A 14,890-nucleotide genomic window follows, 5' to 3' on the forward strand; every position below is an offset into this window, starting at 1 on the left:
TTTTTTTTTGGTGTGCTACTTATTACCGGTATTAGTATTTTAGAAAATTGGGGACATATTTTGGAATGTTTTTAAGTGATGCTTCTCAATTAACAATTGATTGTGAATATATATTTCTATGCCATTAAACATTTTGCCACAACATCTTTTGTAATGGCTGGCTATAACTAAATAGCAGAATTTATTTATTTATTTATTTTTTCCTCTTTTTAAAAAAACCTATTGTTATGTTAATCACCATACACTACATCTTTAGTTTCCGATGTAGTGTTCCATGATTCATTGTTTGTGGGCAGAACTTATTTAAACAATCAAATGTATTCTAGTTTTTAGGTTGTTGGTTTCCTTTTACTTTCTTGTTTGTTCTCGATGTTACATAAACGCTTGGATGAACACCGTTGTAGCTAAGTGTTTGCACCTGCAAGATTAATTTCTGAAATGAGTATTGTGGGGTAAAAAGTATATCTATTTTTATGCTCTTTGGTGGCTATTACAGATTACCACAAGAAGAGTTCTATCACTTTATGGCCCACCACCTTGTCAGCCTCAGATACCACGTACGATGGGGTCAGTTGTGGACATCCACAAATGGCTTTCCTGATGTTCCCTTGGGTCAACGAAGGGGGAAGCCAGGATGTTTCCAGCACATTAATAATGCAGTTTCTGTGCAGACAGTGCTGGGGCATGTGGGGCTTCCTTGGCAAAGCTCATCATAATCCTCTCCCTGAGGACTTATTATTGGGACAATAGTGGCTTGTGGATGAAGTCCGACCTAGATTTTAAAGAGTCTATTGTGTATTTTTTCAGAATCTTTTAGGATTGAATAAATGTTACTTTTCCCCATCTTGGGTTTCTAATGATTTGCTTCTTTTAAAAATAAGATGTCATACGGACTTACCTCAATGAGATTCAGAGGGATGAACTTACAGCTTTTACTGAGGCCAAGCACAGCGGGCTGTTCCATCCGAAAAAACTGGATGGAGAGATTTTTAAAAAATGCTTTGCCAGCTATCCTTTCCTTTCTTATGAGAATGCATATTCACTGTAAACCCCTGAAAGTGCCTTGTGAACACTCCCTGGGATGCTCTCTCCCTCCGCGGGCCTGTGCACCCCCGTGCGAGCCAGTGCCCTGCATTCAAGGACGAAGGGCTGGACCACAGTTCCTTTCTCTACAGAAGGCGGCTCCAAACTGCCCACAGTGAGGTCAGAGACAATAAACCCTTAACATGCATCCTGGCTCTCACTTTTCACATCACTGAAACAAAAAAGATGCTGTCTGACACGCACGCGGGTTTACGATAATGCCTAAATGAGCGCCAGGACCCCCAGGACAAGGGATGAAGCTTATGCCAGGCTCCCTTCCCGTGCCCGCGGGGACATCATTAGGGACCTTGGTCCACTTCCCTCAGAAGCCTCAAAAACATACCAGACACCCCTACTCTGCACACAGAGCTGGGAGCTTCCCGGGAAACTGAAGACAGATGGGGAAAAGGATCAAAGCCAAATAGCAAGGGAACAAATCAGTGAAAGAAGAACGAGGAAGGAAATCTCCTTTATCACCGTAGTTAATGGAGTTTAAAAAGCCGGTAAGGAATTTTTAAAGTACACATACCAAATTACCAGTTTCAATCCCCAAAATGGTTCCTTTAGCACTCTCAGAACAGACTATATGACACAGAAACTGGATGGGAATAATCTAAGCTACTCTAGAGGATTATGCAGGAAAGGAGAGTATCAGAGCTTTTTTTCTGCACAAATGATTCATGAAAGGAAGTTACTAAAGAGTAAATAATAATAGTAAATAAGCAAAAGGGAGTTAACCCTTTTCACTGAAAAGACTGACATGTTAGCAAAGTTTGAAATTTCAATCTCGGCCCTTCTGGACATTGGTTAAAATGGGTCAGTGGGCAAGGATGACTGCAGGATATTATCAGTGGGCAGTGTTTGCAGCCAAAGGAAAGACCGAAATCCTCGATGTGGTCCCCCCCTCATCAGTCAGGAAATCCAACACTCATCCCCTGGGACAATGAGCAAAACCTCTACGCAACGAATCCAGAACGTCAGTGACCTACAATCGAACGTCAGATGCTGAGATACAAGGTAAAAAATATAGCAGTACGAGAAGCAAAGCAAGAGACATATGGGAGAGCATGACCATGACACTGGATGTGTGCACGTGTCTCACTGGTGTCTGCCAGCCAGGCAGGGCTGCTCTGATTGAAGGCTGGCAGTCTGTAGCTGGTCCAGGCTTACTCAGGTATCGACACCAAAGAGGAAACAGTGAAGTCAAGAGCAGATCAGAACCTGGAGGCTGTCACATGGAATGCGAGGACAGCTCACAGGAAAACAACAAAAGCAATAATAACGAGCAAAATGTTCTTACCGGGAGGAAAAACAGATTTTGTGCCCGCAGGATCGCTGCCTGATTACTGGAGGCGGAAAGACTTGTGTTGGATGTATTGGCAGTTGGAGGAATTGTTTCCTCTGGGTCGCTCAGGAAAAACTGCAAAGAAAATGTTTTTTCAATGACTTAGTGCACAGGAGATTAAAGAGTTAGCAGGTTGGCGCTAAGTTATTAATGGCTACGTTCCTTCTGCACGGTAAGCAGGATTATGTGGGCAATCCGGTGTCTGTATTTCCAATGCCGATAGCTTCATCTTCTCCTGTTTGAAGCTTTGAGAATTTCTATTAAATAAGCAGATAACTATTGGTTGTTGTGCTCCATGCTTCTAGTGAATTTCTAGACCTACACGACCGATATTAAAGGAAACAGAAACACCTCTGTTAAATATTAAATTAAAAATGTACAAAGCACAGGGCAGAGGGTTTGGTTAGAATTAGGTCTGAGGCTGACAACACCTCGCACACAGACATTCAACTCTCTACCAAGAAATCAGAGCCTTCGGATTTTTTTTTAAATTTTTAATCTTTTTTTTTTTTTTGCAGCGTCTTCATCACCTCGCTTCAAACATTAACTGGGTCTGTGGGCTTTCTGATTATAAGAAATTGTGTCGGCCAAATGCAGTAATGGGTGTGAGCATTTGTGTGTATTATTCGTGAGTGCTTGGCAGTTCAGGATCGTGAGGGATAAGAAGTTGGGAAGGTGAATGCTCTGAGTAAGGACTGCTGGAAAGCGGTCCTGATTTAAAAGAAATGTAACCGTGAGGGAACGAAGATGGTTAGCTCTCATCCAGATACTGGCTCTCTCGTAAAGGCTGTGGGATCTCAGGGCTGGAATCAATATGAGCCACTGACAATGCACGCAGAGACCCCCTGTGGAAGGGCGCCGCACACGGCCAAGGGCAGAGGGTGACGGCAGGCAGCTCCAGCCCTCGCGGTGCTGCCCACACGGCCCCCCCTTCTGAGGTCAAGACGATGACGGCCACTGATACTAGAGAAACGTTCATGAGGGCTGCCTGCCTGAGGCTGGAAAAATTCAGGGTGCCCCGAGGGGCTCCCCTGCCGGGGAGGGAATGTGCATCAGGGAAAACAAGAACATGGAGAACACGCTCTGTGACGGAAGTCAGACCCAAGAACATGACCATCGTGCAATCCCGGGTCCAGGAGGGGTCTAGACCAGGCCAATGCCCGGGAGGGAGAATGCAGGTTACCAGGTGCTGGGGGAGCAGGCGGTGGGCAGTTAGTGGGTGCACAACAGTGTGAATGTACTCAGTGCTACTCAGCGGCACACTGCAAGATGGTTAGAACGATCAATCTTACGTTACGCATACTTTACCCAGGAGAAAACTAAGAAACATTAAAAACAGAAAAAAAGGAAGAAAAGGAAAGCATTTCTGTTTTATCCCAAACAGAACACTTAAAACTCACAAGAGCTTTGCAAGAGGACCTGAGTGAGGCTGTGACTTCCAAAGGAAACGTTTTTTGAAGAGAAAATTCAACTTTCTTCCCAGTGACTTGAGCAAAGCAAGCAGCTCTCCCCCAGCACACGCACACAGAAGAGCTGCTCCTCCTTTAAAATGTGAGTCCAAGGTCTGGATCAGCCTTCACTGGGCAAACGAATGCTAAAAAATAGCAAAACCACAACCTGGGAGAGGGGCTCAGTCAGTCTAGAAATTGTGTTCCCCAAGGAAGCACTAAACAAATTCAAAAAGCTATGCTGAGGGCGCCTGGGTGGCTCAGTCGATTAAGCGTCTGCCTTTGGCTCAGGTCATGATTCCCAGGGTCCTGGGATCGAGTCCCGCATCAGGCTCCCTGCTCCGCGGGGAGCCTGCTTCTCCCTCTGCTTCTCTTTCCTCTCTCTCTCTGTCTCTCATGAATTAACAAATAAAATCTTGAAAAAAAAAAAAGCTATGTTAAATTAAACAGAAACCTCTCCAGGATGGGGGTTGAAGCAGAGTTAGGAAAAAAGGCAAAGAAATCACACTGAGAGCACTTAATGGTGCCCAGGTAAAGACTGGAGGACAGCCATGTCCCGGCGGAAGGGGTCTTCTTGCCCGAGCGTGAGTGGGTGACCCTGGGGGCCCACTTCCCCTGCACAGCACCCACTGGTGCTCAGCCTCTGAATGCTGCATCAGTGTGGCCCATGACATGGGACCCTGTGTCTGTCTCCCATAACTGTAACTTAGGGGACAGGGGTCCGAGTAGCTGGAGGGCACTCCTCTATAAATCTTCAGATGTGGGCAAAGACCGCACCTTGGTGAAAAAGTCCTTCCCCTTCTGTGTTTAAAAAGAAATCATAAGAAGGATTTACAAGCAGGGAAGATGACTTCCTTTCTTTACCTAATGTCGGCTTTCATACCATTTTATGATGTTTCTTTGAAATCATAAATATGACAGCAGCATCTGCTTGGAAGAGACCCACTAATTTCACGGCACCAGATATCAGTACAAATGATGGACAGAAAAAGGTCATCCGGCTTCCTCCTTGCTCACAGCCCCTGCTGCAGGAGATGGCTCAGAACGTGGAACAAAGCCTTACTTCATTTCTCTCTTGAGGGTCATCCATCATACTTCTAATGTGTGTCCCACAGACTTCTCTACCTTAGTTGGCAACAAACTCCATTCTTTGTGAGAAAGGAAAACAATTTTGGGAGATGTATTTCTGCTCCTGAGGATGTAATTTTTTCTCCAAAGGAAACAGTTTATATATAGATAAAATCTTCTCCTAAATGCTCAGCTCCTCAACCATTTACAGACAGTGACCGGCCCTCATTCACCCCAAATATTCTCCATGAAATGCAATCAGATCTGTTTTCCATGTAGTAGGTTCGGTCTCTACAACATTAGATGATGAATCCTGGTTTTAGCAGGCCAAGGGCACCCCCGTCCCAGGACTACTCAAGATGGATTTCTAGGCGGAGTGAAGCAGATGAAGAGGCCATCCCATCGCTTGCTTCCCGTTGGCGTCAGCTTTACCTGAATCGCCACGTGTATCAGAAGGAACGGCACGCTCTACGGAGTAAAGGTAGGGCAGACGCCAAGAAAGCATCCGAGGGCCCCTTCAGCCTAGCCCCTTCACTCCTTCTTAGTACCAATGTCTGCCCTCGGTCGAGTCCCAGATGCCCCAGGTCTCCCCTCCTCTTCACCTCTGCTCCCACTCTGCTGAACTCTTTCTACCCGTCCTCTAGAACCCAGTGCAGCCGGCCACGTGCTCCTTCCTGGCCACCTCTCCATACGTCTCTGGCTCTGGCTCCGAGACCCACGATGGGTTCATCCAGCTGCCAGTCTCCTGCACTTCCCTGTGAACTCCCGGAGGCAGGGACCAGGCTTTGGGTTCTAGCATCTAGCAATTCACCAGGCACATATTTATGCCCCAAAGATCTTTTTATGCCAAAGGAAAGCTAATTGGCAAAAACTATGTCCTTATTATTTAATTTCTACCTCCTCACCTTGATTTTCTGCTTCTGGAAGGCAAGGACTGTACATGATACTCTGTAGTTCCAACAACCAGTAAAACATCCAAAATATGAAGTATCTTCATGCCTTATGGTTGATGGTGATAATGTCAGAATAATAGGGATGCATTGAAATGTGCGTGGATTAGCTGCACGTCTGTTTTGAAGGTATACCTGTAATGGTCCCACCGATACAGTAAGAGAGACCGCTGGTTAAATATTCACAAACGACCTGGTTCTGTCCTAAGCGTGGTAGCGAGAAGGGAGTGGACGGAACAAAGACCAGACTTTGCCGGGGCTCGGAGTCTCCAGGCAGGAGACTGTAAGACTCCTACAGCTCCCTCCAGGAATTTCTTTCATGTTTTCCACTATAGCTTTGCTCTGGTTAGTTTGACTTCCCTCTGATAACCATAAACACCCCCCCCCCCAAGATATATGTTAGCAATTCCCGTCCAAGCATATGGCCCACAGATCCACATCTGAAGAGTCTCGCAACTATGGTTTTACTAGGCAGTAGTAAATAACCTTGCTTTAGCAAGCAGCTAGCCCCTCAAGGTCCTGGAAGCCTTGCTTCCAGATTCCTTAGGATTTACACTATCCCTAAGCCCCACTAACTACAAGGTCTAGAATCGGTCACTCCTCACAACCCTGGTGTAGCTACTCCTGCCCATAGGTCCTGTCCCTGTGCTATAGCAAAGGCACCTTTTTGCACCAAAAATGTTTCAAGAATTCTTTCTCCATCATTCGCTCCTGGACCCAGAAGTGGACATGGAGTCCGTGGACGTTTAATGAACACCCTCGAAAATCGCACAGCTGGAAAAGCGGGCAGCTAACGTTTGAGATTGGGCCTTTTAGACTCCAGAGCAGGACACCTCTCCCACTGCACTCCCTGTATCTAGATGGTTCTGTGATCTTTGATGATTACCGTGCTGACATTTAATGTCATTAATGTCTCCATAGCCAGCAGGGAGGTGGGAAGCTGCTGGTGCAGCAGGTGGAGGGTGATTTGAATAGGCGATAACTGGTGTCACCTCGGAGCTACGGTCAAGGTTGGAAAAATCCCACTGAGTCCAGCACCGGAAGCCAAGAGGGCCGTGCTGGCGGGAGCCCTGACTCACCATGTTGAACACGGCCATGGTCAGAATGATGGCTGTGGTGAGGACGGTGAGGGAGACCCGCGGCCAGGGCCGGTCCGCAATGATGCCGGACGACTTCAACAGCCACAGGAGAGAGACCGAGGCCTTCTTGCTGCATTGCTGGGAGAAGACAGAAAAGGAAATGCATTGCTGGTTTACGTATTCTCTTGAGTTTCTTCGTGATGTTTAAAATGACCAGAGACCTCAGTATTCTTCACAGAGAAAAGGAGCAGGCTCTGCCCCCGCCCCGCCCCCCGAGGCCCAGACCAGGTCATAAACCTTATTAAAATTATGTTGGCATCATTGTTACAAATAAAGAACAAATTAGTTAAATTTCTATGATAAATGTAGAACGTGCCTGTATGTCCTTTTAAAGAGACCTGAAATTGTTTTTTTAAAAAAAATCTCTGGTAAAGGAAGAATGTGCCAGTTAATTATACCATGTTGGGGGATGTGTTGGGTCTCAGATCACAGCAATGCTAAAGCAATTATCATCACTCAGCCAATCCAGACAGAAAACAGATGGGCAGGTAGCTCATCCTAAGAATACAAGTGGACCCCAAAGCAGACTGATGCCCGTACCTCCACAGACAACACCCACTGCTGTCGGGCGTGTGTTCCGCTGATGGCTTTACCTCATCCTGCCCTGTGGGGGCTTCTTTCCATTTGGAGAGGTTCTTTTCCAAATTTTTAATTGTGTTAAAAACACAAAACAGGACATTCTCCCTCTTTATTTTTTTAAAAAGATTTTTTATTTATTCATTTGAGAGAAGGAGAGAGAGACAGAGAGCACAAACGCAGGGGGAGAACAGAGGGCGGGGGGAAGAAGCAGGCTCCCCACTGAGCAAGGAGCCCGATGTGGGACTCGATCCCAGGACCCTGGGATCATGACCCGAGCCGAAGGCAGACGCTTAACCATCTGAGCCACCCAGGCGCCCTACGTCAGCTTTAGTCTTAATGGAAGCATCGCAGTATGTCAAACGCTAATACAGTGATTAAATCAGATTCTTTTTTTTAAAGATTTCATTCATCCATTTAGAGGGAGATTGAGAGCTCAAGCGGGGGGAGGGGCAGAGACAGAGGGAGAGAGAGAGAAACCCAAGCCGACTCCGTGCTGAGTGTGGAGTCCAACACGGGACTCAATCCCAGAACCCTGAGATCATGACCTGAGTCGAAACCTAGAGTCGTGATGCTTAACTGACTGAGCCACGCAGGCGCCCCTACATGAGATCCTACAACACAGGATGAGAGGTGGTTAGGACAGTAAGAACCAGCCCAGGAGCCCAGGATCAGACCCCCTACAGCTGAGAGACTTTCTGTGGGGTGACTATCCTTCCTGGTCTCAGCTTCCTCATCTCTAAAAAGGGCGTAATAATGCCAGGCTTCTTGGTCTTGTAAGAGATTAAATGAGCTACATCAGGCACCAAGGGCGGGACACAGAAGCCTTAGCTCTTCTTGTTACATTTATGAAGAAAACATAATACTTCTCAGAGACATTTTAGGGACTAAAATTCTCTTGCTTCCTACCAGTATGAAAAAAAAACCAAAACCTCATTTCCCCTCCTTTTCACTACAGTGTTTCCTCCAGGCAGCCTGCCTTCTCTCTTCAATCCTGTCACCACGTAGAGGCCACATGAAGAGAACTGTCCCAAACGTGAGAATCAGTAAGCATGGCTGGCGACAAGGACAAGGAAACAGTGGGTGACAGGAGCATGTGCCCTGAGACACGGTGCAGAGAGAGGAGGAGGGGGGAGGCGAAGACGTTCGCGGGAGCCGAGGAGAGAAGACACATCAGTCTCAAAGCAGAAGGATCTGATTAAGGAAAAGGAGACCGTTGATTCTACTGCGGCTCTGAGTAAAAAGCACTGCTTGGATCCTGATCTGATAATTTAGCTCAGTTTATTCTACTTTGGGTTGAGTATTTGAGTAAAGTCTCTGTTGGAAAAATAAGTTTATCAAAATTTGCACCACCCTAATGAAACATCTCCTAGAATATCTGGGCATTTATTCAGAAGGTGCTCTTCAGATGAAAATGAGAGCCAGGTTTGTTCCTCTATGTGATCTCTGGTTTAGTGACTGGCATCATTCCAGTCAAATCTGTGTCCTCCCTTTCTTGACCATCAATGGGTCTCACTGTATGCATGCTGGCCTCCTACTCACAGTGAGCTCACTGGGGGCCTTCCAGAAATGCCACGGCTGTCGATGCCACACGCAACCACTGACAGATGTGGAACTCGTACTAACTGCAGTGGTAGATGTAAAAGGAGAAAGAATATAAATTTATATGCAAATGCTATCAGGGGCTTGGTGCTGGGGACAATGGCCAGTGCAGTTTGCCAGCAAGGGTGTGGAGGAATGTCAACATTCTTCATTCAGTACAGGCAGAAGATTCTTCTCAGAAAAATAAAATATTCATATACTGTGTTTGGGCTAAAAGAAAAACAACAAGAGGAAAAAAATATCTCTTCCCCTCTCTACCCTCCTTTCTTCCTTCCTTCCCTCCCCCCACTTTGAACCTCTTGCACTAGAAACAATGGGTAATCTTTCACTCTAAAATTCCTCCTAATTTAATGTAATAATTATAGCAGCAGATTGCATTAACAACTTCATTAGTGTCCTTTTATTTTTGTTATTTATTATTTTTTTAGAGAGCGTGCACATGCACGTGCACGTGGGTGGGGGGAGGAGCAGAGGGAGAGAGAGAGAGAGAGAATCTTTAACAGGTTCCATACACAGTGTGAAGCCCAATGTGGGGCTTCATCTCACAACCCCAAGATTATGACCTGAGCTGAAATCAAGAGTCAGACACTTAAGAACTGACTGAGTCACCCAGGAGCCCCAGTACTTTTAAAAAATAAAATCAGTTACCTGAAAAGAAGTAGATGTTGCTATTAAGTGAAGTTTAATAAAATGAAAAACATTTAGAAAAGCCATAAATATGACGGGAAGTAGCAAATTTTTATTATTAGAAAAACAAAGCTCATCTTAAAATCTTGCCTGAAAAAATGGTGAAGTTTATCATATAAACGTGCATTTTTGTGTAACTGCCTAAAGGAACATCTACTTTGGCATTTCAATTCCCCAAGGACTGTCTTTTTGAATGGTAGCAACCAGCTGCAGCAATATTTACTTGTTAACATTTAGTGCCACAGAGACTGCCATGTGTACTATTGATTCTTTAATTGTACTTGAATTTCCTACAGAAAGGCTTCTTTATTTCAATCAATCATATTTACAAAATCACCATGTTTCTTTCATAGGCCCTGAGTGAACCACATTCCTCAGCCGTCCATCCACTGTGCGGCACTCACAGCCTGTCCACATCGTGTTATCTTTGATGATGTGCTTGTCTCTGGCCACATGGGGAGTTGGCTGAGGATGGTGACTACATCACACCCCTCTTTGTATTCCTACAGCAGCACAGTGTTGAGCAAAGAGTAGGGACTCAACAGAGGCTTACTCAACATGTTCTTTATCTTAATGATCTTATCTTAATGTGTATCAGCCACTTACTCTTCAAAGAGAAATTTCCAGCAGCCAGAAACAAAGAAGGAGTTCACCGAGGGACTGAGGCTGTGGGGTTGGCCTGGGAATGTTCTGGAACTGGACACAAGCTGTGACACCTAAGGGGTGGGCTTGGGATGCTCACAGGAGGAAAGAAGATGTTGCCTTGGGCTTGCAAAGGGTGGACAGCTGAGACCAAGATCCCTGAATAAAACCAGAAGCCTCAGGGGTGCCTATCTCTTTTCAAATTAGTGTTTTCATTTACTTTGGGTAAATACTCAATAGTGGAATTACTGGATCATATATGAGCACTGAGTAATGTATAGAATTGTTGAATCATTATACAGGACACCTAAAACTAACACAACACTGTACATTAATTATACTTCAACAACAACAACAAAAAGAACAAACAAAAAAATCCCAGAAGCCTCAGAAGACGATTTCCTCCATGTGAAGTCAAGAAAAACTTCATGCACTAGTTCAGGAAGTATCAACAAACTTCCAATGATAAATTCTAACTCTAAATATGGGTGATGGATTTGAAATTATGTTATATGCTTCATAAAAGGAACTTCAAGTTGAGGAGTTTTTAACTGGGTAAAGACCAGAGAAAGTCCTTGGAGTTCCTGCTAGTTGTTGGAGGATAATTCCCACTGAACATGACCTCAAAATAAAAAAGAAATTATGAACTATATAGGACAGTGGGCGATAAGAGAAAGAATCAACAGACACAACAGAAAGTAGAATTAGCACCACAGGATGTTCAGGTATCATTATCAATCTGAAACAGTGGGTAAAATAACATTAAAATTATCAAAGATGGATTAGAGTACATAATGAAAGAGCCCTTAAGAGAAAATAACAGATGCATTTTAAAAACGATCCACAAAGACTCTCAAAAGATGAAAATGTAGCTACTGAGTAACTCGGTAGTTGTGCTGAAGAGGGTAGGAGAGCTCTGAGGAAATAGCCCGTAGAACAGCACAGAAAGACAGGGATGAAACACATGAAAGGAATCTTGAGGCACAGAAGGTACAATGAAGATTCCAGACACTTGTAATGAAAGTTTGAGAAAAAGAGAACAGAAGGACCAGGAAAGAAGCAAAATACAAGGAGCTATGGAGCAGCAGCTTTGCGAACCTGGAGCAAAACCTGAGCTCCGTGGTTGATGTGACATCCTGACTCCCAAACAGGAAAATGAAAGCAAACCTGTACCTCAACACAAGGAATCTATGGCCCACGACTGACAAAGAGCAAATCTACAAAACCACCAGAAAGAAGACATATTAGCTACCAAGAAACAGGAATTAGACTATGGATTTCTCCTTGGAAATTATGGACTCGTGTTTTCGCAATATTAGAAAAATGATCACAAACTCAATGAAGAAAAAACAGACGATTTTTAAAATACAAAGCTGAGTACATTATGCACAGGCTCTTACTGAAAAGATGAGAAAAGGAACAATCCTTTGGGAATACGGAGACTGAGTCCTGGGGGAAGGAATGATATTCAGGAAGAGAGGTGAGACATTGATATACAACAAGAGTGATGATGACAATGAATAACATGAGCAGTTCCAACTTAGAAAAATTTAACCAACACTCTGTCTTTCTGTGCTGTTTTATAGGTTACCTACCCAGCTCTCATCTTACTTCCTTCAGCATAACTACTGAGTTTCCAATTTCGAGTATCTGATCATCTTAGTCCATCTTCCATATTCGATAATGGAATGGAAGATGGAACGATCAGATTTAGAGTATGGTATTCTTCAACAACAAGATGGAGATATTACTGAGTTCTGTTAGTCTTGTGTACATTACACATTTTAAGTTAATCAGTAAAAAGAAAATACTAGGATATAAAACTTCCAAGACACTAGAAGGAATAAAGGAGAATAAATAAATTCCATGGATCCAAGAGAACACAGGAGAGGAGGAAAAATAAGTAGAAACAAAGAAGACACAGGATGGATTAAAGAAAAAGCACAGTAAGACTGCGGTAGTAATTATAATACATGCAAATGTGTTACACTTGTCCGGTAAAAGAGAGAGATTGCTAGATCAGAGGAAGTAACATGCAACTGGATGTTGTTTACCAGAGACACACCTAACACCCACATACTGACAAGGAAAAGCTGAATAAAAAGAAGGAAGGAAAGGACAGTGGGAAAGTATGAAAGAAAGCTGGCAGAATTATATTGACACTGGAGAAAATAGACTTCAAGGGAAAAACACTCCTGTGGAGTAGAAAGCTTTTCTACGAGCCAGTGTGTGACCTACTTTCTTTCCACAGGACGGACTTGATGTGTGTGCTTTCATCTCTGTCAGGAACAGGGTCGGTGGGCGGGCATCACAGAATCTCTGCTACACAAAGCACGAGGCAACCACATTGCGAGAAAAATCTCTTCTGAGCATGCTAGCATTTTCATTTACTGTTATCTGGCATCCTTGTTCTAAAAGACGCATTGGGGGTTGGTGTTCTTGGTGGTATTTTTGGTTAGAGCCACTCTCTTGTATTTGTTACAGAGATGTAAGTCCACTCAGCCCACAGCCAGATTTGGTGTTAAGCCTGGCAGTAACTGTGTATTTATTATTACTAATATTACGACACGGATTATTACTTTCATTGCGGACTGTAATGAAAATGTAAACTTGAATCTCTTATTCTACATTTTAGTTTCTAGTTAGATAAACTGGATTGTTTTGTCAAGTAAAATAATAGATTTTCATATTTGAAGGAGTCTCATTTATGTGAGAACATTTTGCAAAGTATTATTATGAGAGGTATTTCTTACTAGAATAGTTTATAGAGTCTAAATTCACTCGTAAATTAACTTTCCCCACCCCCTCCCCATCTTACCAAATGTCTTTTACGATGAAGCTGTACTTTCCCCAGAATCCAGTTTTAAACTGGGCCAACAGCTGAATAATGTGTATCAGGAAACTAGACCAGAGGGAAATATGAATGAGGTTCTCTGTGAGGTGGTCCTGACTTTCCAGTGTGATTTTGACCAGTGGATGCTTAGCTATGACCGCAAGGCAGGCTCTGTGCCCCTCGTGCCCATGACCATGAACGTGGACATCCCTGCCTAGTGCTGGGCACTCACCTGCTGGTGACTCTCCAGACATAGTCTGGCACCTTCCAAAACTTTTCCTCTAAATGATTGGAAGTGGATACGGGCTGAAGCACATAGCGCTTCCAGAGTTGGACACCTCTCGCCCACAAAATGCGGGGCCGGACGAGGTCATCTCTGAGTTTCCTGTTGGCTCTCAAGGTCTGCCATCCTGAAATGCTAACCTTGGGAAGGGGCTGAGGTGGCGGTGCCTGCAGACACCTGACAAGGGAGGATGGGGACAGGCCAGGATGCCAGCTGGGCAGGGGCCTGGCAGCCTTGGCAGCAGGGATTGGCGACTGGGGCTGAATTCAGAGCCACATGCTCAGAAAAAGTCCCCCTGGGAGTGGAGGAGGGCGAGACGTTTTCTGCGCAGCAGGGCCAGAAGGCTGCCTTTGGGTGCAACCCAACATTCCTTCAAGCTTACTGAGATTCAATATTTATCTTGTATCTCAAGTGCCTGAAGTACTACAATGAACAAAACAGGGCCGCAGCGAACTCGCTCGAGCCCTTTCCATCGAAAAGATCACAGATAATAGCACAAAACAGGAAGCCCGACCAGTAGGCACGAGGGACGTGGGTGTGACAAAGGTGGGCTCTGCAGAGTTGGTTGGGCAAGGCCAGGAGATTATTTCCAACCGTGGAGACAAGTCGAAGCCGATCAGAGTCAAGGAATCATAGTGCATGTGAGAAGGCATGTCTGTGGGCAGCATTCTGCTGGCTGCACTGGGGGACAAAAAGCCAGTGCGGGAAACAATTCTCAGAAAACCCAGGCGATGTAAGGGGAAACAACAGTCACACTCAAAAAAAAAAAAAAAAAAAAGGTGGGGGAGTCAAATCAGTTGTTATATAATCAAGTGCTAAATTCTACGGCACAGATCCTAAGCCGCACGGTGCTCGAGGAAGGGCCCGTTGCAGGGACTGGTGGGTTTCTGAGAAAGTTTCTAGGAGGCAAGCAGTTGCAGGGCCCACCCACACAGTGAAGTGGGCACATGAGGCGGGGGTTGGGGGGGGCGCTGCTGGGGAGCCGCCAGGGCGGGGGGCGGGGGGCAGGAGCGGAGAGCAGACAGAGGTTTGCTCCTGGCTTCTCATTGCAGGAAATGTGGTAACAAATATGTTCCCTGACTTTTTTCTCACACTGAACAAGTCTCTGATTTTTCTAGCAAAAGGAAAAAAAAAAACACAAAAAAACCCTGCATTTCATGATCACTCTTAGTTTTTGCCCCTTTTAATGGGTCTCTACTTTTTTTTTTTTTTTTTTAATCAAACCCAGCTCTAC

General features: G+C 44.8%; 1 protein-coding gene across 3 annotated transcripts in view; it reads right to left on the bottom strand.

Annotated features, from left to right (window-relative positions):
* ADCY2 (adenylate cyclase 2) overlaps window positions 1–14,890 on the bottom strand; it is a 412,639-nt gene that overhangs the window by 59,425 nt on the left and 338,324 nt on the right. For all 3 annotated transcript variants that reach the window (XR_012377669.1, XM_073891097.1, XM_025867481.2), the window contains exons 16-17: window positions 6,974–7,111; window positions 2,384–2,503 (exon numbers count right to left, since the gene is read on the bottom strand). Coding sequence is in view for 2 of the 3 variants with exons in the window: in XM_073891097.1 (XP_073747198.1) it covers window positions 2,384–2,503; window positions 6,974–7,111 (258 nt within the window). In the remaining variant the exon portion in view is untranslated. The remainder of the gene's footprint in view (window positions 1–2,383; window positions 2,504–6,973; window positions 7,112–14,890) is intronic.

Source organism: Callorhinus ursinus, unplaced genomic scaffold, assembly GCF_003265705.2.
Source record: "Callorhinus ursinus isolate GAN/ISIS: 27379988/994484 unplaced genomic scaffold, GSC_fseal_2.0 scaffold3, whole genome shotgun sequence".
Lineage (NCBI taxonomy): Eukaryota > Metazoa > Chordata > Mammalia > Carnivora > Otariidae > Callorhinus > Callorhinus ursinus.